Source organism: Epinephelus moara, chromosome 15 (genome assembly GCF_006386435.1).
Source record: "Epinephelus moara isolate mb chromosome 15, YSFRI_EMoa_1.0, whole genome shotgun sequence".
NCBI classification, from domain to species: domain Eukaryota; kingdom Metazoa; phylum Chordata; class Actinopteri; order Perciformes; family Serranidae; genus Epinephelus; species Epinephelus moara.
Window position 1 is genome coordinate 14,486,804 of NC_065520.1, and position 23,652 is coordinate 14,510,455.

General features: G+C 41.3%; 1 protein-coding gene across 7 annotated transcripts in view; it reads left to right on the forward strand.

Moving 5' to 3' along the window:
• Window positions 1-2,985: 2,985 nt before the first annotated feature.
• mcf2la (mcf.2 cell line derived transforming sequence-like a) overlaps window positions 2,986-23,652 on the forward strand; it is a 65,297-nt gene continuing 44,630 nt past the window's right edge. For 3 of the 7 annotated variants that reach the window (XM_050063596.1, XM_050063588.1, XM_050063594.1), the window contains exon 1: window positions 3,884-6,148. In XM_050063596.1, the coding sequence (XP_049919553.1) occupies window positions 6,028-6,148 (121 nt within the window). In that variant the 5' untranslated portion in view covers window positions 3,884-6,027. Of the gene's footprint in view, window positions 3,098-3,175; window positions 3,295-3,883; window positions 6,149-7,351; window positions 9,223-22,655; window positions 22,914-23,652 lie in introns of those variants that run through there. The other 4 variants (XM_050063591.1, XM_050063590.1, XM_050063593.1 and 1 more) reach the window with 4 other exon arrangements.

A 23,652-nucleotide genomic window follows, 5' to 3' on the forward strand; every position in this document is an offset into this window, starting at 1 on the left:
TATTCATGTAATTTCCTAACAGGACGCACGGAGGCAGCGCAGCTGTGTCGATGGAGCCATTACTGAAGACAGCGCGCCAGACTCCATTAGTAATCTGGCAAATTCCGTGTTTGCGTAATAATAAAGGAAAGATAACTCACCAACACTTAAACATTTAATCACTACAGTTAGACTGACAATTCGGCATAGATACGCTTCAGCAACTTTAATAAAATATCGATTAAATTTGAGTACAAAACTCACATGAGATGCATTCTGGGTGTTTGACCAGGTGTATAATATACAGATTTTAGAATGAGGTTTGGTGGAGATGAAGAACATTTTAATTCGAGTCTCTCTCGTTTATAATATTCATTAAACGAGCTGGGATAAGGTCATAAATGTATGTTTTGAAGTTTTAATTGACTTCCAATGAAACCCAGCACATCTATGATTACTACTTGGGCCCTCAGCACACCCATTCATTAAATGTACTTTGGTGAATGTGTCAACTCAAATGAAAAAGTTTGCTGGACCATTTTTCTGCATCACAAATACAATGATGCAATTTGGCTTAATGCGTTTTGTGCTTTTAATTCTTTGCATGCAGATGTGAGTTTGTGTCTTCTCCTTGGAAAACACCTTGGAGCTTGAAATCTGTTGACTCTTGTACTCTGTAACATAAATAATTTCCCCTCGGGGATCAATAAAGTATGTCTGATTCTGATTCTGATTCTGATATCCATGTGCTCCTGATGACGTCCCCAAGGCCATGTCTGTGAACTCAGGCGTCAGAAGTGTCACATTGTGTTGCATGTGGAACCAGCCTCGGTCTTAATTTAGCCTGGCATATCACCACGTCACAAGATCTGTGTCCATATGACCGAGGGCCTGCTGCTCTATTGTCAAAGAAATGAAAGGAGCCACTGTCGGGGGAACTGGTAATTGAACGGGGACTTGGATAAATTTGCACACTGATTTATTTGTCTTCTTATTTTACAGTTAATGTTACTGAAATGACACAAAAACCCTGCATGTTTTGTGCCCAAAACTGCATGAAATTAACATAAAGTTAGCATGTCTATAACTTGTTCTCAACCCAGCTCGTCGCATATCGTCGCAGTGCTGTTCAAGTCTACATATTACGCCCCCTGCGTTTACTGTTAATGCTCAGGGACGGCCTGTCAATTTACGCTTAAGTCGACCAAAGAAAATCTTGGTCGACTTAAGTCCCACATAATCTTCAACTAATCGATTAGTCGTGGGGGAAAAAAAGTCTGCGCGTTATTTTTACTTGTGCAGTGGTGTGTCTGTGTCACTCTGCAGTTACACCTCCAAGTTTAGTTGTTTCAAAACACACATTAAACACACATTAAACATGGCTTAATAGAGACAATTTCAACCACAAGTACACAAATTGGCTTCGCTATAACTCGCAGCATTCACAGACAAACACTTGTCTTTATCTGGACACATTTTCCCCACACACAGACAAACACTTGTCTTTATCTGGACACATTTTCCCCACAAATGTAACATGCTAACGTTATTAGCACAAGCCTATGGCATTTTACATTGTATAAATTAGCCTAGCCGCTAGTGATCTTTTCCTCTTCTCATATAAAACCAGGGACAACAGCAACATTTAACAAAGGTAACGTTACNTTTCCACTGAGGGAAATGGTTTCAGCTTACAGAAACAGACAGGAGGTCTGCGTCACCGCGACACCGTCAACAGCGATTTTTCACAGGTAACTTAGCCTGTCCCCCTGCCGCAGGAAATAATGGATTAATCCTGGAAAGCTGTTGATGTAGCACTTTTCTCCTTATAAAAGTAACGCGGCGATTATTCGAGGAGAGCATATCGACCAAATAATGGACTAGTCGACCAGGAGACTACAGCCCTATAGGAAATGTACAGTTTCTGCTCTGTAGATGCTAACAATGTTTTGCAAAATAAACTTGAAATGTTGGTTAATGAAATTGTATTTACAGTTATTTCCTTGTGCAACACAAGCACATGGTTAGGTTTAAAAAAATATATATATATATTGGTTTGGCTTTACATTCACACAGGAAGCCAACACCAGGCTTCCAGGTGAAAGTCCCGGGTTGGTTTGACCTGCCCACCCTATAGGGACTTTCCAGCTCCTTATATGACGTTGTTAGTGACAGCCTTTCAAACTGATGCCATCCAATGACGTATCATACCGCCATGATAGGTACTGTTTGGCCAACTGGTGGCGTATCACCATAAAATAAGGTTCCGTCCGGCCGTGCTGCACACTGACGCTGTCTGCTGGTGGGTTTTGGCGCCAGTGTTTGATGCTGAAATCACTGACAAAGTGGTGGCATTTCACGAGTTTGGACCGAGAATGGGTCGCCTACTCATTCAGATATCTTGACGTCAGAGGTTAAGGGGGCCCCTTTGAAAATGACCATGTCAGTTTTTCCCCCGCCAACATTTAGAAAAAAAGGTTTGGAGCATTATTTAATCCCTGTTTTGCCTTGGATTTTCTGTTTTTATAAAAATAAAAAAAAATAAAAATATTACCTTTGCGCTACCGTAAAAGCCTCTTAAAGACCGTAATGTCAGCCTCCAACTATTTTTGATTATTTATTTGCAAGTGGGGCCATTGTATCAGAGTGGCCATGGCCCCCTCCGGCCACCCTTTAGCTTCGCCACTGCATTCAGCATCTTGCCATGAATTATTCTGCTTGTTAGAATCATGTTATTTTGTATATTAAGGGCTAAAATTGCAGGAGATGGCGCTCCAGAACTCTCTCTCATAGATTAACTGGTTGACCGACGTCGATCACACCCGTCCAAGCGCTAAGATAAATTGCTGAATGTAAAGATAAATTTAGCGTCAGTAATGTTGTTAACACCACTCAGCACAGATGAGTGTGTTTGGAACACAGAGGCACGGATGTTGTTATGTGTTACGCAAGTGCAAAAAAACCCTAAGTGTCCTCTGTGTGTGTGTGTGTGTGTGTGTTTGTGTCTTTTACTTCCTCCCCTCCCTCTCTGTATACTGCTGACCAAATTAAACTGAAATCAGTCTCTTTCTGTTCTCATTATTCCCTCTGTGTTCTCTCACCTGAGTCTGCGGCTCAAGTACGCTCATGCTTCAGTATTGTTTTATTTATTTTCAGATGAACTCTTATAGTTGTTTTAATATTTGGTTTCTTTTAGGTGCTGTGAAGTGCATGTGAAGAGGAGAGTCTGCTGACTTCTGGTGTTAAGGATGGGAACGACGCTGTCGGTGCCAGACGACTTGGAGCAAGCGGCGGAGGCGCTGTCGACAATCAGCGGTAGGGATCCCTGCAGTGTGTGTGTGTTGTTTTATCACTGTAGTGTGGCCAGAGGGTTGTCTGAGTCATGTTCTGATGTCACACAGACGATGGGCCGTACACTAATATTAGATCATTCCAAAAAATGTTGTAGTTTAATTTTTGCAACTGATTGAGTTCTGTAAGTGCTGTCACATGTTCATGCAGGGGCTGCAAGTATGACTTGTGTTTGATTTGATTAGTTAAGTGTGTCAGGATGAACAGACGAGAAAATCATTTCACAACACAGAGTAATTTAACCTCTCCAAAGTGTTTATGCCCAGCATGAATAGACCATATTAGTATTTATAACCAGTATAAATCATGTTTAAATTTCCAAGAGAGCAGTTGGAAAACGGGCTCTACCAGCAACAAGCCACAATAATTGAGTTTGTCGTCAGAGTGATTTATGTTGAAGGCATTTCAGAGCAGGAGAGCAAAGGTTTTGATCTTTCAGACACATAAACAATTTCCCCCCGGGGATTAATAAAGTATTCTGAATCTGAATCTGAATCTGAATCTGAATGAATAAAGTATTCTGAATCTGAATCTGAATCTGAATCTGAATGAAAGTGTTTGATCCTTGCTCGCTACTTTTAGAAGTTTAAATTGGGAATGTTTGTGCAAATGTGCGCTGATAACTTAATGAACTGGAATAAAGATAATGTGAGTTGAAGGTAGGTGGAGGCCTTTACAGATGGCACCAGTGTCGTCTCCCCATCACCAGTAGAGCCAATGGATGTATAAAGACAACTGGATACAGCATTGGAGGCGGTTCCCCATTCGTTCCTATGAAAGTTGCTTAGTGGTGCATAAAGCCAATAGCGTGTGACTTCCTGATCTTGTGCTTGTTTGGGCCCAATGAGCGCACGAGAGACTGAGACAGAGTCTGTGCAATAATGATCTCCCACCCAAACATCTGTCCAAACTAAATTGCTTCCCATGTTTGATTTATATTTAATAGTGTATAATTTAATCGTTCATGGTAATAAAACAGCCTTGGGGTCATGTTTACTGTGAGAAATTAGTCACCAATGTCCTCATGAGGACGGTGAATTGGTAGCTGCTGTTGTGAAGATGATGTCGACTAGCTGACACACTCTTTATCTTATGTACACACACACAGAAACACAAATTATTGATATAGTCATGTCTGATTCCCTGTTCTTGCTGGACTTTCAGACACCTGATTGTATGTGTTAATGTGATTTCAACCCTTTGAAACCTGAGAAAATTGTCTTGAATTCCGTGAAAAACATGGGAAGAAGTCAACGAGCAACTTGAGAAGAAATTAGTAAAAAAGTACAAGAAAAATACCTTAAAAATAGCCCAACAAAAAGAAAAGTGCAAGAAAATGACCTGAATTTTTTTTTTAAAAAAGTCCAAGAAAACTACCTGAAAATTAGCAAAAAATAGTTACAAGAAAAATACCTTAAAATAGTAACAACAACAAAAAGTACAAAGAGAAAGAAAATGACATGAAAATTAGTGAAAAAAGTCCAAGAAAAATACTCAGAAATGGGCAAAAAAGTAGAAAAAGGTACAGGAAAAATACCTTTAAAAATAGCCAAGAAAAAAAAAAAAGTAAAAAGTTCAAGAAAGTGACATGAAAATTAGTAGTAAAAAGTACAAGAAAAAGACCTTAAAAATAGCAACAAAAAAAAGGAAAGTAAAAAGTGCAAAAAAAGACCTGAAAATTAGCAAAGAAAAGTACGAGAAAACTAACTGAAAACTAGCAAAAAAAAAGTTGAAAAGTGCAAGAAAATTATATGAAAAAAGTACAAGAAAACTACCTTAAAATAGCACACACAAAAAAAGAAAAGTGCAAGAAAACATGAAAATGAAATGAACATGAAAATTAGTGAAAAAAGTACAAGAAAAATGGCAAAAAAAAGGTAACGTGACGTGAAAAAAAAAGAAAACTACCTGAAAATTGGCAAAAAAATAGTTAAAGTCCAAGAAATATACTCGTAAATTGGCAAAAAAAAGTAGTAAAAAGTACAAGAAAAATACCTTTAAAAATAGCAAAAAAAAAAGTAAAAAGTGCAAAAAATGACCTGAAAATTAGCAAAGAAAAGTACGAGAAAACGAACTGAAAATTAGCAAAAAAAAAAAAGTTGAAAAGTGCAAGAAAATTACATGAAAGTTAGCAAAAAGTACAGAAAAAATACTCGGAAATTGAAAAAAACAAAACAAAAATAGTATAAAGTACAAGAAAAATACCTTAAAAATATGGACATTTTCCCTGGCTTATTTTTAATTATTGTTTTTATTATTTATATGATTATTATTTTCTACATCTTCTGTTTTCTTGCAGTTTGTGGGACGTGTCTTGCCACAAGTTTTTTCCTTGTCTGAAGAAAATTAAAGCAAGTTGCTCAGGGTTCAAAGGTTTCAATACTTGTGACAGATGTCTGAAAGCAGCACAAGACAAGTGATGTCAATCCAGGTTTCAAAAGTTGAAACTCAAACCAAACATGTAGGTGACCGTATTGTATTTACTTTGTGCTTCTGTACCCTGGTGAAGAGTCCAAATCACACACAGTTATTTGTTGGTATAATTAGCTGCAGGAGGGTTTAGGTCATCCCTCCACCCCTCTCTTCCTGTGATAAACACAGAGCAGACATGAAGTGAGATAAACAATCACACATTCACAAGAGAGCAAACAGGAGGAGAGCTCGTAGACGTAGCATGAGCCCTACTGTGATACGACGATGTCTCTGTTGGAGCTGATACAAGAGGGTCAAGAGGTGCTGACCGGACTGCTCTACAATCTGTCTGCGTCTATCAGTCTGTTGACCCGACACTCACACAGCAGGAGCTGTGCACTGACAGGTCAGTGATCGTTGAGGTTCGGGTGTGTGTTCTGTGAACATGTTCAAAGAGTGTTCTGGTCTGTCTGTTATTTGAATCAATGTGACAGGACGAGAGGTCAGGATGTCCTGTTGCCACGGGGAGATTCCCCCCCGCCGTGTTTCCCCTTCATTATTCAGACATAATAGAAGAACCTTACTATTTAGCTTCCTGCTGATCTACAGTGCAGAAGCTCTGCTGTAGTTTGACTTGAGATTTGACTGTAGGGACTGCAGATGGAAACGAACATCATTTATTATTTTGCATTTTATTTTGAACCTCTCTCTCTGGATAATAACCTCGGCCACCTGTGTGTGAATGGGAGGATGTGACAGTAGTGTTAAAGCACTTTGCGCGGCCGGAAGATCAGACAGGTGCTATACATGTGCAAGTCCGTTTACCGGCACTGAACTGAAAAAGTAACGCTCTTTGTTGAGGTGCAAATTCAGAAAACTTATTCTCTGTATACAGCAGCCCTGCTTTGTTGTATTTAGCCATTAATTGTCTGGATGTCTGACTGAAAATGCCTCATTTAAATCATAATTAATCAGGGAAGCCAAAAACAGACAAACAAAAAAGAGCAATTCAGTCTCCTAGTGGGAATTACATCATCTGTATTAATTGAACTGCATTTTTGATCTTGTGTGTATGTGTACTGTAAAAAGCCAGCCTTAGTTTTCGATCAGTATACCAGGATTGTGCTCATTTTATACAATAGTAAATTGTTCTTGTGACAGATGTTCAGCATTAATTTGCGTGCATACTGTTTTGAGCTACAGATCACATGATCTTGAATCATCATTTGAATTGCATAAACAAACCAGACGTCTACCAGACGCAATTCAGTGGGCGAGTGAACGTAGTCATTGCTTAAACCTTACCTAGGAGATTGCAACAGTTATTTCTAACGTTACATACCAAAACTGATTTATTACTAGCTAAAGGCAACTGTTATGACAACATGACAACACCTTGTCTCTGCCTCAGCAAACGTTACGAGACCTATTAGCTAATAGCTAGCTACAGTAGCTAGTGCTAGCTCTCTGACTAGCTGCATCACCGGCTAGCAGCGTTACAGTTTACATAGGCATTTAGGACGCAAACTAAACTATTAGCATTGATACAACTGTGTACAGAAAAATAATAGTCGTTCAACATTTTATTCCCTATTTTCAATAACTTCAATCTTACTTGCTGCCAAATCAAAATCCTTGCGATCGATTGTGCGTTGACTCTGAGCTGCGGAGCTCTCGTCTCGAGACACTAGCCATGTTTCCATCCAAAAGTGATTCGAATCATTGGGAAATGCGCATTAAAAGAAATACGAATCCTGTGTGTTTCCATTAAATGTACGGACTTTGGTGAAAACTACGAACTCGTGCGAGTTTTCCGCAGAACCGGAAACAAAACAAGTCTTGCATTCTTCTTCTACGTTTTCTGGCAGTTGGCAACTAGCTTGTAAATGCATTACCGCCTTCCCGACCCAGAGTGTGGATATCACCATGGAGAGAGGTGCGCTACGTCAGACTTAATTCGAACAGAACTGTTTCCATCCCCTGTTTTGCGAATCAACATTTTTTCGAATCAACCAAAACCCGGCTAAAGCGAGCGTAATTTAGTTTGTGCGTATCAGGGGATTTTAATTCAAATTTTGGCGTTTCCATCATAATTTTCCGATGCGATACTTCTAGATGCGCATCTAAACAGGCTGATGGAAACATGGCTACTGACAGGCACGCTGGTCGAGTATTGACACCAAGCGAGGGAGGGAGGGAGGAAAAGTAGGCTGTTGATTGGATAGCTTGCTGAACGCAGCTGTCAACCAGGTTTCGCAAGTTGTGAATGGTAATTCTAAAACGGTGATTTCGCGAAGTAGGCTACAGTTTTCTCTCAGTATTATTTTTGGTTGGGACAATTCGTGATTCCGTGGCTTTGGTATGGACATGTCCATAGCGTCCATACCTAAAACTACGCCTATAACAGTTCCCAGATATAAAGAAATGTATCCTGGGATCTACAGTATATAACCTAAGCACAAAATTAAAGAAATTTGTGTTTGGTAGATTATTTCTTTGTTGTTACAATGCTTCTTGGCAATAAATCTTATACCGTTAGGAAGCCTGTTTATTTCCCTTTTTAAATGGTGCCACATTTGTAAGGAACATGCATTTGTGGGATGAGCAGCAGAGCTGAGTATGTGGGTTGCGCCCATGAAAACTGCCAAATCTTCTCTGCCATTAAGTGGTGTTGTCGCTGTGTTGATGCTGCGTTGTCCCTAACACATGTTGCCTCTGTATTGCACACACAGACATAAAATCGATTGTGTTATATCATCACTCTCACTCACTGATATAAATGGGGTGGATGAACTCTTACTGGAATACTGGTTCATCATTCATAAGACTTTACTTTAGGCCATCCTGAACGAAACAAGCAACGGTTTCATTTCTCCGTCATTAATAGTTAAATGCCAACATTTGATTCATATTTAATGGTGTATAATATCATGATTCATAGTATTAAAATGTAGCCTTGTCATTTGGGATCATGTGTTTTTGTGTGAAAGGGAGCTCATCTTCCAGTTTTGTTTTCACGTATTGCCTCTGTTTTGCACACGCAAGAATGAAATTGTCAATATTCTCATCCAACATCCAGTAAGACCGTAAACAAATGCACTGGACTTCCCAAAATGTTGTTGTATTCCTGTAAGTGCAGACTCAGCAGACCAAGAGGGGCATTAGGAGTCACATGCAGATTCTCTACCCTGGAAGGTAATGCCTTGAACGCAGCCCTCTCTGGTGTTTGACCTTTGTAACTGATTACCTGATATAGCCCTTGTGAGTAGCTAATTGATAACCAATGTCTCAATACACCGGCAACAGAAATTGGATGGTCAAGAGACAGATGGGACAAACAGAAAGTCAAAGAAACTGATAGAAAGACTGGTTGGTGTGTTCATTATGTCTGCCAGACTCTGCCGTGGGCGACAGCCAGCACACAGGAAACAGAATCATAAAAGCGTGCAGACTCACAGACGAGGTGAGTGTCGTCTTAATGTAAGAACTTCTGTTATTTTACCTCTGGGATTGGGCACGTTTTCACTGGTTGCACTTCATAAAGGATTAAATTCAGTCGGTATTGATTGGTAAAAATTCACATTTCACCCCTGTGACACAGCCTGATCAATATTTGTGCTCAGGAACAACTTTCCCACCGGCCAGAAACCAGACAGGCAGAGGATTAATCGTGGTTTGTAGACATTAGATACGAGGTTGATTCTGTGCAGAGCTTTTCTATCCAAACAAACAGTAATCCTCTTAGGCTCTTTATGTGTTATAAAGACATCTGACTGGCAGCGTGCCGCTGATTCTTCCGCACTGCCACCAGTGATACTGAGAGTTAAAGAACTTCTGCCTGAGATGTAGAGTTTTAGCTTGAGCAAGACATTCTGCTAACAAGCTATGCAAACAAACACCAGTCTAGATTGGAGTTCTGCACAGTATTGGCAATACTGAGAGATGAGAATAGACGCAACCATGAGTGTTTGTGTAATTGTGCTTGTTGCAAAAGGCTTTCCTCAGTTTAAGGCGGGAAAAGAGAGACACTGACAATCAGGTCGTCGATGGACTATGAACTCTTTCATTTATGTAATTCTTCTGTTCAACACAAGTGCTCGTTTTAAAACTTTACCTTTATTTTGAAAGGTGCTTTTCCACGTATTGTCTTATCCACCTTACTTCTGAGAGTGCTGCTGTAGAAATGATTATGGGTCAAACTTCTGGTGAGTTAGCAGAAGTCGCAGTGAACTAGTTGGTTGCATTGACCATCTGTGGTTTGTTCCAGAGGCTAATCTTGGTGGATAGCTGCCGATAGCATTTCTTCTTTTAAGTTTTGTTTTTAACAGTCTATGTTTGTAACGTTAGTAACACAGGGTTCCTGAAGATCCTTTAACAGTCTTTAAAAGTATTAAATTTGATTTTGAAAATTTAAGGCCATAAAATGTCTTAAAAAGTCTTATTTTTACTTGTGAGAAGTCTTAAATTTTGTGAGGAGACATGTCTGAATACCTAATCAAATCTACCAATTACTGTATCTATTTACATGATTAGTTACATGATTTTATTACTTTATTACTCATAACGTGGTCACAAGTAACGACATCGAGGCGACTTAGAAGATATACTGAAAAAATTGGGACGATGGGAGTTAAAGCATCAGGCATTGGAGAACCGATGAGATGTGAACGTGATGTTTACTGCTGTGTATTAATGCCGTTTGTTGGTGTTAAATGGTATGAATTTTTCTTTGTTGAGGTCTTAAAAAGGTCTTAAAATGTCTTAAATTTGACTTTAAAAAGTGTGCAGGAACCCTGTAACAATCAGACTGAACTACCGTAAAACTTGAATTACAGGCCTAGCCCCAATTAAACGCCCGGTCTCCTTTACTAGCCTGGTGTAGCTACACGTTTTGACAAATAAAGGCCTGTCTCAATTAGAGGCCTGGTCTAGTGGTCTAGTTGCCAAGCAGTTCATTTTTGTATAGAAGTTCTTTGGACGTATAAAACCAGATTGTTGGCTGCTGGCTCGAGCTAATGTTAGTTAGCTGTTTAGCTCGTGCAAACAGATTTAGAAACTAAGCACAAACAGTAATGGCAGTAAATCTTAAACCGTTGGAAATCCTGTTTATTTCCCTTTTTAAATGGTGTCGCATTTGTGGGATGAGCAGCAGAGCTGAGTATGGGGGTTGCGCCCATAAAAAATTAGCCAAATCTTCTCTGCCAATGCCAAATTGCTTTTTTTGCTGTTGACTCTTGTTTGGTGTTGTTCAGTAGATTGGATGATTGAAGTCTGAATAAACAAGACATATTGGCAATTTAACAATTTATTCATGTAACAAACAGGAGCCTCAATAGCATGTGGAAGAAGCATACACAGCCACAACAGCCTGGTTCCTCCTCCTCATGCTGGTTGTTAAATTACCAATATGTCTTGTCATCCAATCCACCAAACAACACCAAACAAGAGTCAACAGGGAAAAAAAAAAAAAAAAAGCTGTTTGGCATTGGCAGAGAAGATTTGGCGAATTTTTCATGGGCACAGCCCCATACTCAGTTCTGCTGCTCATCCCACAAATGCATGTTCCTTACAAATGTGGCACCATTTAGAAGGGAAATAAACAGGCTATGTTGCTGAGCTAGTTTGCGTCGCTGTCAAGTAGCTGACAGTTAGTAACATATAACATTATGCTAATTAGCCAGGCTGGCTAATCGCTAACATGCTTGGATATAAAGGAAAACGACCAGTGCTTTGAGATGGCTGTCAGAGATGGCAGAGGTATGATCATGTTACCTCATCGTAGGTGTACCAGATGGTTTGTTTCACATGTTTTATTTCCCAATCACTCTGGGAAAGAGGATTAGTGTACTGTTAAAGCACCGCTACCACTGCACATAAAGTCACGCCCATAATTCACTCAAGGTATCATGGGGGCTAGGAATGAGGTAGATACAGAAGACCTGAAAATAAGCATAGTAGGTCCTCTTTAAATTCCATAGCAGATCAGTTCATATTCTTAGTCTCTTGCTCAGATAAAGGTGTGCAGATTTCCACAGCAGCAGGGAGGGGCAGAGGAAAGAGGAGTGCTGTAATCACTCAAGGAACTTTGACAGGTGTGTGTGTGCACAGGAGAGAGACAGACAGGGAGGGACAGGGTTTGGAAACACAAATGAGAGCAGGACGAGGCGGGCGACACTGTTCTCCGTGCCCGTCGAGATGAGGACGGTGAGGGAGGAAGAGGAGAGCAATCAGGGGGACGAGATGAAGGAATGCACAGGAAGAGAGGAATATGGAGGAGAGAGGTTTTTCCGCATCTCACTGGAGGAGATGGAAAGCTACTACAGATGTGCCCAGTGCTGTCAGCGGCTTCTTAGTGAGTTTTGCAGGGATGTCATTGAGTTTTGGCGTGTCCATGCATGTGAGGGCTTGTGTTAAGTAAGTGTTGGGATAGAATGACTGTCATGACTGTCTTTTTTAGGGGTCAGAGATGGAAGTCTAGAGTGCATAAACCCTTTTTTTTTCATAGCTGGTTGTTTGCCACATGATGATCGCAGGTTTGTGATGCACCTTTGGCCCTTGGTCCATGACCCTAAACTCTTCTTAAAGCCCCCTGTGACTACTTGCAACTGCTGCAACCTTGACATACACCCTTAAAACATTCAGACAAGCAATTGACGTTTGTTTCCATTGACAGATTGTTTCTGCTTTCCCTTAAGGCAAAGTGTTCGTCACATTTACAAGAAGTAATTCTCGTCAAATTGAAAATGAAATAACTTGTTGTGTTCACTGACCTTGGAATTCAAGTGCTTGCAAAGTCAGCGGGGGAACTACAGTACAGAAACTGGACTTGGCTAAGTTGCATTTGGCCTTCAACAATTTCCCTCACTGTCCTTTTTACAAGGACAAAAAATGCCCAGAAAACATACCGACTCTCCCTCTGATAAATGTCTCCTGTAGCCCATCACAGGAGACCAAAGTACATGTGGGAAAGGAGCAATATAGAATACTACTACATCCTATTTACTCAAGGTGGTTCAATAAAAGGTGGCATAATTATCTGACAGCCTGGGTACATGTGTGACAGAGTATTTGTCCACCATCGATCACGCAGACTCCCACGTGTCTGCATGTGTTTGAGGACTGTGCGGTGTGTGCCTGATGATTTTTAGATCTTGGCGCCTGGCAGTGATGGTTCAGGTCTATTCTGGTCCATTTCCTGTGGGCTTTGGTCTGTATTTAGAAACGATATGTGTATTTTTGGCAGGAGCTGTTCTCATAGTGCTGTGTCACTGAGACAGGTGCTGTGTTTTTGTTCTTGATCTTGTTTTCCTGCTTACTGTCACTTTATTCACTCATATTCCCATTACATGTTTGTTAAAATGTTGCTGCTGAGCCTTGAGGTGAGATATTTTTTTTAGATTTTTCTTAAGCCTCCTGTTATTTCCTTAAATTTCTAATGTTTTATTATACCTCCACAATGGCGATGGTTGGAGGCAGTATGTTTTTGGGTTGTCCGTATGTCCATCCCATTCTCGTGAATGCGATATCTCAAGATTGCCTTGAGAAAATTTTTAAATTTGGCACAAACGTCTGCTTGGAGTCGACAGTGAATGTGAATCTGATTAGATGTTGATGCTCAAAGGTCGAGGTCACTGTGACGTTGTCTGTGTCAGTCTTGCGAATGCAATATCTCAAGACTGACTTGAGGGAATTTTAAAATTTGGCACAAATGTCCAATTGGAGTCGACAGTGGACTGATTAGATTTTGGTGCTCAAAGGTCAAGGTAACTGTGACGTTGTCTGTGTCATTATTGTGAATCCGATATCTCAAGAACACCTAGAGGGAGGTTTTTTTTTTTTCAAATTTGGCACAAATGTTCACTTTGAGTCAAGGACAAACTGATAAGATTTTGGTGGTCAAAGGTCAAAGTCACTGTGACCTTGCGTCTGTGTCATTCTTGTGAATCCGATATCTCAAGAACACCTAGAGGGAGTTTTTTTTTTTTTTTTCAAATTTGGCACAAATGTCCGCTTTGAGTCAAGGACAAACTGATAAGATTTTGGGGGTCAGAGGTCAAAGTCACTGTGACCTTGCATCTGTCATTCTTGTGAATGCGATATCTCAGCAACACCTTGAGGGATTTTCCTCAGCTTTGGCACAAACTAATCAGAATTTGGTGGCCAAAGGTCAAGGTCACTGTGATGTTGTCTGTGTCATTCTTGTGAATGGGATAGCTCAAGAACACCTCGAGGGAGTTGGGGTTTTTTTTGTTTTTTTTTTCAAATTTGGCACAAATGTCCACTTTGAGGCAAGGACAAACTTATAAGATTTTGGTGGTCAAAGGTCAAAGTCACTGTGACCTTGCGTCTGTCTCATTCTCGTAAATGCGATATCTCAAGAACACCTAGAGGGGTTTTCCTCTGCTTTGGCGCAAACTAATCAGAATTTAGTGATCAAAGGTCAAGGTCACTGTGACCTCACAAATCATGTTTTTGGCCATAACTCACTTTATATGCAAATCCGCTAATAGATCTGTGCTGCTCGGGGGCAAGATGTGTGTGAAGTATCCATGTATCCATCCATCCTTGATGGGTTCACAGGGGTCATACAACTGCAAGGTGGTAATTCTTATAGTGTAGTCCTCTATTTAAATCTCATGCAAAAATCCAAAATGATTGTAGCTCTGCTTAAACATTTCTTTCTTTTCTTTAATTTCATGTTTTATAAGGGTCATCTGCTGCAACTTCCCTTTGTGTTTCCCAAAATGATGATCCATCAAGATAATCTTCCCCCATGTGGCAAAACTTCCTCTTTCTAGTGTATTCTCGTGATTTTGCATGATCTGTTTCCTACGATTTTAACTTGTCTTTGCCATGATCTCCCTCCCTCTGTCACACTCTCTGCTTCTTTGACTTGTGTGACACCTGCTGACCTTTTAAGATAAAATCCCCGGCCATCATCCGAGTTGTTGAGTGACCCTGACCCGTCCGCACACGCTTCATATTCATCGTCCTCATCCTGATCAGGGATTTATTAGAGGGTTGTGAGCTGGATTTGGGCCTTCATTGTTGCACAGCAAAGACACACATTAATCTGCTGTTTGAGCGCAGGTGTGTGATGTCATCAGAGCATCCCTGCAGTATTGACTTTGTTTTAGTGGGTTTTAATAGAACAGTAATAACTGACTATCAATGACTTTCGACACTGGTTGAGGATTGTGTCTTATACAACAATAAAACTTGTGACAGATCTGTCACGTATAAAGCACGAGTTTAAATGTGATCATCGCTTGATCGACTGTATTGTTTGTGGATATTTTTGAGTTCCCTTTTCCAAACCAGACAGCCAGAATTGGTGGTGACTACCAAGCAGCAACCTCTGGGCCGGGGTGTAATGCTGTTTGTCTAAATACCAGAGTACACCTATGAGGCGTGTGTGCGTGCACGCATGCTCACGATTAGCTGTAGCTCCTCTAGAGTGTTATGTAACCACTGCTCAGTCACTGGGTGTTTCTCAAAGTCAAGGAAGGATCCTCAAACGGATGAATTTGAAGGATGCTACGTCATAGACCCCCGCCGAAGGACTTCCAATGTCAAGGATCCTTTGGAGTCCTTCTTTCAGAGAAATTCCAAGGATGCATGTGTGGATCCTCCGCGGGTATAAAATCCCCACAATGCTTTGCACACGATTTGCTGGAAGTGAAGGCGGGGCCTCCTCAGTGAAACCTGCGCCAGCAGAGCTCGGCAGGATTTAGATTAATATGTCATGTATTTGGATTAATGCCTCCATGAGTTTTTATTAAACAAGCGTGAAAAATTATTGACAGAAACCTCATAATTTTAAACTTTCCAATGTGTCCACTGCCAAATAGTGAGATTGCTGTTGCTGTTTCAGCGTGTTTTCAGTTCATAAAAGTTAATTGTAACGTCTGGCTCACCTTGGTTGCACTACAAGACCATCTCAGGAGTCATGTTCAGTTTTTCCCTTAAGTAGATTTTGTTTAAATAGTTTCAAGCCAGTCTTTTGCCAGTAACAATTAGCATGATCGCTAGCCCTTTTTATACAGAGAAGAAGTCCCTACTTTGTGCCTCCTTTGCATTTTTACATAGAAATAAACAATGCCAGTATCATGCTACTCCAGTGTGGGATTTTCGATTTTCGTGATCTCTTGAAGGGTAAGGAGCTCACGGACCTCATTGTTTTCCCAATTTGCGGACATCTACTTCTATGAGTTAGCTGCTAACCGCTGCAAGCTGCATCTGAAATCTTGGGTGGTAGGTCGTATGCACACCACTTTGTCAAGATGTCATCTCCACTGTCTCGTTCAAATATGGTCACTTCTGGCTCCAAAAATCCAAGACAGCAACAGCTCAAATGCCAAACTCAAGACTATAAACCAATGGTGGCTGCGTCCATTATATTATACAGTCTATGGTTCTGACTGATACATGGTCACTACCTTGATTCCAGCTGCACTTGTTCACACTGTTTTGTCCTCCTACATACCCTCTGCTGCTCGTCCTGGCCTGTGAGTCACCTCTCAATTGATGTCTTCCTGTTTATGCTCCAGCTGGCCAATAGTGTTTGATCCAGCGGAGGAAGGAGTCAATAGTGTTTCGTCTTCGCCGACAAAGACGCGCAGGGGGGGAAAGTCTCAAATAAATAATGCAGCTGGGGGTTATTCTAGCTGTCGTCTGCACCACATCCCTCATACACACACACACAGGTCTTCTTTACATCCCGTGTACACACACCTTAGTGTCTGCTCTGCATCCCACAGATGCACAGCCACACATCATTCAGTATTTTTAACTCAGTGTTGATTTGAGAGGCTTTGCACGTGTCGTAGTAACTGATACACACACCTGTGTTTCCTCTTATGTCTTCACTGAGTTCAAAATGAAGCCAGATGAGGTCATCAGTGGGGATAGTAGCGCATAAATAACTGGGAAATGGATTCACAGATTGGCATTTATCTCTCACTGTCAACTGTTCAGACATTCAACATCAGGAAGGATCAAAAACAGTTCGTCGCAAGTGTGAAACTTACCTAATACCCAATACACGTGACTGTTGAGAGTGGAACTGTAAATCAGCCACCCCTGGGTGAAACCGGCTGCTGTTGGCGCTACTGGACGATAAATCCGCAGGGACAGGAAATGAGCCATTAAAACCCTCTGCCTTTTCCTGTCCCACAGCCAACGTGCTCTATCACCTAAATCTGACAGTTGGTAAACACACACACACAGAGTCATGCATTTTGACACGGCTTTGTGACACCACTCCGACTGACCTCTATTCTTATATTCAGGTCTTTTTAAATCCTGTTGGCTCCGACTCTGTTTATCCCTTCATTTATTGATAATCTTATCTCAGACTAGACTGAGAGATTCAGCCGTAATCTAACTCTTAATCTCACACATTCATTGTTTTCCATCTCCTCGCGCTAATCTCGGTCCGTCTATCGTTTCTGCCTTTGTAACTCCATGACGTCAGCATATTTTAGTCCATATTTACATAAATGTTGACTTCTGGTGATGAAAGCATTTCTAACAGTCAGGATAGACTTTATCTTAAATGGATGGATGGGCTTTATAGACTCAAATCTGTCTAGAGTGACACCAAAGAGGAAGACAAGACAAGGAAGACAAGAGGTTTATGGAAGTGTTCTTAAAGGGCTACTCAGCAATTTTGTATTGTTCTTTCATAAGGAGGAAGTACCTAAAGGTTGTGTTTACAACATTCAGAGCATTAATATGGCAGCAACCATTATTTGCTGTGTCATGCTACCTCTGTGTGCTGTAATCAGAGCTTCTCTGTGGTTTGTTGTGGTAATGCATGTGTGTATCCCACTGGCTAGCTCGTCGCTGCTCCTTTGCGTTGTGCTCGTAGCATAGTTACGGAGCAATGTTGAATGGTGTTGTCGTGGAAGCATAGCGCCCACCCTCCGGTCTCCCATGGTAACACTGATAGTAGCACTGTTGCTAGAGTTGCACACCCGTCCCGTTTTTCCCAGAATTGTTCTCTTTTTTCATCAGCTGTCCCGGGAAAAAAAAAATCTCTCCCGGGACACAATTTGTCCCGTTTTTTGGGGAAAATGCAGCAGCAGCAGGCCAAGGAGTCCATCCAGAACGACGCATAGTGCGTCCAAATTCACACCTGTTCTTCTCTATGGTTTTTCTCCGTGACCGTGCGTCATAGCGAGAAACCACGCATATCACGTGAAACAGCGAAATCGTAGCTTTCCGAATGTTTTCACAGCGAAAAAAAAAAGATAAAATTACACTAAAATTATGTATAACAGAGCTTTCATACAGCTTTGCACACACATTACTCTTGGATGGATTACTCGCGAATGCAGGGTCGCACAGAAATGCCATGCATATCACATGAAAGCGCAGGAGCAGAGCTTTCATGTGATACCACACACATCATTGCGCTGTCATCTCATCACGCTATAAATACAGATTAATAGGGTTAGGGTTAGTTGACTATTTTTCTATGATCTTAGATGTAAATATTGCATGTTTCTTTCAGATAAAACACATTTTTGACTTGTGAATGAGTCAATGGAATTTCTTGCAATAATGAAAAAATTCTCTCAATCATGTCCGCCTGGCACAAACCACATGTTTTGGACAGCTGTGAAGTGACAGAATGTCCCAGCATCATGGTTCTTATATTACCAGATTCCAGAGAGTCTCCCCTCTTCATATATGGCAGAATATGTCAACTTCCAACTTGCTATGGTGAGATACATGTAAAAATGTAAGAATTAAGTAACACGGATTGGTTTTTTTCATTGATATAAAAATTAATATAAAATACAGGCACATAGAAGGACATGGAATGATGGCAAATCTGGTCTCCTATGTCCGAATTTCATGTTCATTGGTCAGTCTGAGCTGGTAATAATGGCCGAGCCCTCCGCCTCAAACATTTGGTCGAGTGTCCCTTTTTTTCACAAATCCAAGGTGGCAACCCTAACTGTTGCTGGTGTTTAGCACTGTTGATGGAGTTAGCACCGTTAGCTGCTAGCCACCGACTGAGGTTAGAAATTCCAATATCATGACAGCACTTTATCCTATGGGACAACCTCCAAAAAGGCTGGATCCTTCCGTAGACTGTATAAAATGATGGACGTAGGTTGTGGACTCCAGTTTTGAGGCCTTACGTTTGACATTCTGGCTATTGCCATCTTGGACTTTGAAGCCAAATGTGCCCATATTTTGACAGGAAGGTGAGATAACTTTAACGTTAGCTGCTAGCTTGGTTAGCATGGTGCATTTAGAGCTATGGTTAACTGTGATAATGCTACTGATAATTTTCAAAAGCGAAAAACAGGCTTAAAATTATAAAAAAAAAAGTACTTAGCCTACCTAATGAACTGAATTCCCGACTCCTTAGAGGTTCTTTTAGGCCTTGTTTACATGGATATGGATACAAATAAAAACGGATTTTTATTTATCCCGTATAAAATAAATTCTGGGTTTACACAATCAGTTATGAAAACGATATCCCTGTTTACACGAAAACGCAAAAACGACAGCTTTTTGCTGCAGTTAGCATGCCAGGCCAGTAGGTGGCGATACGCCATATGTCAAACACCGTAGAAGAACGTTCCGCGCATGCGCAGTGATTTGTTTTCCTCTTGGTGCTAGCGATACAGACAATGAAAAACTACATTTTAACCTTATGTAGCATAATTAGCTGCTATGCACTTACTAATATTGGGCACAGCAGACGTCTTCGTGCGCCGATGTAGCTGTGATGTTGATGCAGCAGTGCTAAGTTCATTTGTAAACTCGTAAGTAGTCCCAAAAGTGCTAACAAAACGTAAACAACCCAGCATGTATCCCCCATTGTTGTTGTGGTTACCGGGCGCCTAATGGGCAATGTCATGGTTTTCCAAATTCTCTGTCTATCCTGTTTTCACATCTCCATAGGAACGGATATTTTTAAAAACTTTCACTTTGGAAGCCGTTGTTGAAAATCTGCGTTTTTGTCGATAAAAACGCCGGTTACGTATAAATGATAGGTGCAAACACAAAGATAAATACCCGTTTCAGAAATATACTGACCAAGTTTTGGGCAGGACAAGAGGATACAATTCCTTTGTGTCATCATGGGCTTAAAAGCAGGACTGACAGCCTCCAAAAAAAACAATGTGAGGAGTTACTGTATTTATTGTTGATGTGAAGGAGGGCAAACAAGCTGTCGGATAAACAGAAGCAACACAATGACACTTTAGAACTGCATATTTTCCTCAGCAGGGCAGCGTCTTATGAATCGAGCTCCCGAGGGGTCTATTCACATTTCCACCAGTCTGACTTCTCACTCCTTCTGTGTGTGTGTGTGTGGCGCACTGGGTCCCCCTGCTGTCTTCGCTGGCATTGTGTGTGTGTGTGTGTGTGTGTGTGTGTGTGTTTAGTGTCTGCGAGAGAGTGTGAGAAAAGCAGAGAGAAGGAAGCCTCTGTTCCCTCTGGCATCATCATGAGTCTGTTTGAGTTGTGTACAGCAGCTACACACACAATCATGTTTGCTTAACATTAGACTAACTACTGTGCCAGCTTGGTGCGTTCAAGTGTTGGTGGGAATCTGGGAATTTAACTGACAGAAAGTGATGATAAAGCTGTGCAAACTTGGGCATTTTTGCTTGTATATTCTCATGACAACTTTATCCTGTGTAGCACATTTTAAACACAGTCATAATGTGCCAAAACATGAAATACAAATTAAGTGAGACAGAGAGAGAGAGAGATCCGCCATAACAATGTAAACAGACTAAATGGATTAGTATCGGTGAAGAGATCCTTTGGTCTCAGCTCATTCAGACCATATTTCATACTGCAGTGATCTAATTTATCAACTAAATGTAATCATATGATGAATGAACTATGAATATTATTATGTAATAGCAGTTGCTGTCGATTCTAACTATCTCAGTCTGTCGTCTGTTCTTCTACAGCAAATATTCTTCAGGATTACCACTAGTGATGGCCAAATGAAGCTTCATGAACCACCAGTTGTATTTGCTGAACCCACTAGATGGCGCTCTTGGTGTAATGAAAAAGGCTCAAGGGATGGCAATGCAGTTTGGTTTCAACTAGCAATGGCCAAATGAAGCTTCATGAACCACTGTCTTTATTTTTTGGGTCCACTCTGGCACTCTTTGTTCAACAAAGGGTTGAAACCAAACTGCATTGCCATCCCTTGAGCCTTTTTCATTACACCAAGAGCGCCACCTAATTCGGAATGAAAATGGCCAATACGATTGAAAATTCAATCCGATGTAAGGGGCTAGAATATTCCATTTCTAATTCCGAATGAAAGAATTTCTCGCACTTGTATACACTCATTCCTCTTTAAGTTCATTCCAGTCTTCCTGCGCATGCTCGTTTCCTTGCCCTTCTGGCGCGATGACGTATATAGCGCGCGCCTGACTCGTTGCACTAACTGGTTTCCATTCGCCACAGCACGGTCTTCTATCTCCCTTCTTCGACCTTCTACCTCCCTTCTCCTCCTCAACAGACGAAGCATTAGCAGAACAAGGTTGTTGTCGTACTGCTGCTTCAAGAATATAAGCAAAACAAGCCAGAAAAAGGCACTAAGAACGGCGTCGTCAAGCATCTTGTTATCCGGAGCGAGGACTAGTGTTTGCTTCCAGTAAACATAAACACGTAACATTGGCCCCGCCCCCTATCCAATCAGAAACCTTCCCTGCCCCAAACCTTGCACGGACCCAAATAAAGGCGATTAAACTGATCTCCCGCGTAAACCCTCATTCGGAATGAATATTTCTCATGTAGACTACCTGGAAAAACTTTAATTCCCAATGATTTAATTCAGATTTATTTAATTCTGAATGAGAAGCCATCATGTAACCGCACCCACTGACCCAAAATAACCACATAAACACCTTTAAAACACTCAAATCCATGGGATTTATTAAAGGTAAAACAAGCAACACAGACAACACAAATCCCACTGTGAGAGGCAGCAGGACCAGCAGTCCCCACACCAGAGCCTCTCTCCTTACCACCTCCTCCATGCCAGGTGCACTGCACCTCGTTAACTAATGCAGCACACCTGGGCAGGTCTGCAAGAAAGGGAGAAGGGACAGCAGCAGAGAACACACACACAGCCGTAACAACAGGAAGGATGGTAGTGTTGCTGAGCTAATTGTGTCCAGTGTTGGCTGATTTTTCGGTGGAGCGGGTTTAGCGTTAGCTCGGCCATTAGTGGCAAACACTATCTCTAGAGTGTGAGGTGAGCCCTCATGTTTGAAGTACTCCCAGTGTTTAATATTTTATTCTCATATGACACTGCTTGCAAATTGCATGTCATATCCAAATCCTTCTTTCTTTCTGTGTTAAAAAAAATCCAAAATAAGCGCCGTCAGCGAATTTCTGATTTCTTTCTTCGGTGTCTCCATCTTTGTTTCGATGAACTTCCTGCCGAATGCGGCTGACTGAGACCTCTGCTGACCTCACCAGGAACAGTAACATCAGCACCATCTAGTGGACTGAGTTACCAACTGTAGCTTTAAAACCAGCAGTTCAGTTTGTGTTAGATTTTACTTTAAAATCTTCTACATCTTTCATACATTATGGGTATAAACAACTTTCCTATGGCATTCATACTAACTCAACCTATTTCCACTTCACCTTATTCACCTTATGGCTATTCAACATCCAGCATTCACACTGCATCTCCTCAGAAAACACGGTCTCCAGTTTATTGTTCAGGTTTTAGACACTTCCACATTCTGTCACATCCAGTTTCCTTCTATCTGTCAGTGAAAACAGTGTGACATGTGAAACTGGGGGAGGACCATGTGAAACTCCGCCTCACTGGCTGGTACAGATGGGGAGGGGGGAGGTGTGTGTGTTGGTGTGTGCGAGTGTGTGTGTGTGTGTGTGTGTGTGTGGGCTGCGCTGTGCAGTGACAGCTCAGTAAGCGGCTGAAGTCCTCGGCTGCGGCGGAATGGACTGCCTGAACTTCCACCATGACGTGCTCTGACAGAATATAGCGGCTTTGTGTGAATGTGTTTTAACAGTGTGTGTGCGTGTGTGTGTGTACATGTGTATCAGGGTGCATACATGTACCGGCAAAACAATGGCTCTGAACCGAGTGTCTCAACTCTGCCACGATATCACCAGGCTGTGGCTGCAGCTGAAGATGATGACAGGTAGAGTGTCCGAGTGACTGACTGTGTTTGCATGAGTTTTAAATGTAGATACAGAAGTCTGTGTGAATTCTGCAGGTGCTCTCTTGTGTAGTGTGTGTGTGTGTGTGTTTTGTGCATTCTTGTCCAGCTGTTATGTGTCTGCGGCATCAGAGGTTGACCAGGTGTTAAAACAGAGCCAGTGTTTCATGTTTGTCTGAAGGTGAAGAACAGAATTAACTCTGTTTATTTATTTATTTGTTCATTTATTTATATTTTTTACTTAAATCCCTTTAAGTAGTGGCTCAAAAATTGCTCAGAAAATAACACTGCAGCGACATTAAAGGTCCAGTGTGCAGGATTCAGGGGGATATATCGTTATACATGTATTGGAATATATTAAGTATGTTTTCTTTGTTGTATAATCACCTGACAATAAGAATCCTGGTGTTTCCATTTCCTTAAAGCTAGCCGTTTATATCTACATAGGGAGCGGGTCCGTGTCTATTGAGATCACTATGTTAGACCACCATGTTTCTACAGTAGCCCAGAACAGACAAACAAAACACTGGCTCTAGATGGGATGTTTGCGTTTTCACGTTGGGCACCGAAGTTCGCACCCTCTCTGCAATAAGAGCAAGGGAAAGAGACCTCTGCCGAGAATTCAGCTCCTGGTAAAAACCTACCGAATGTCTGGATCTTAGGGCGCATTCACACCAGGATAGTCGGGGGGACTTGGTTCAATTGGGCGGGGAATGCCGAA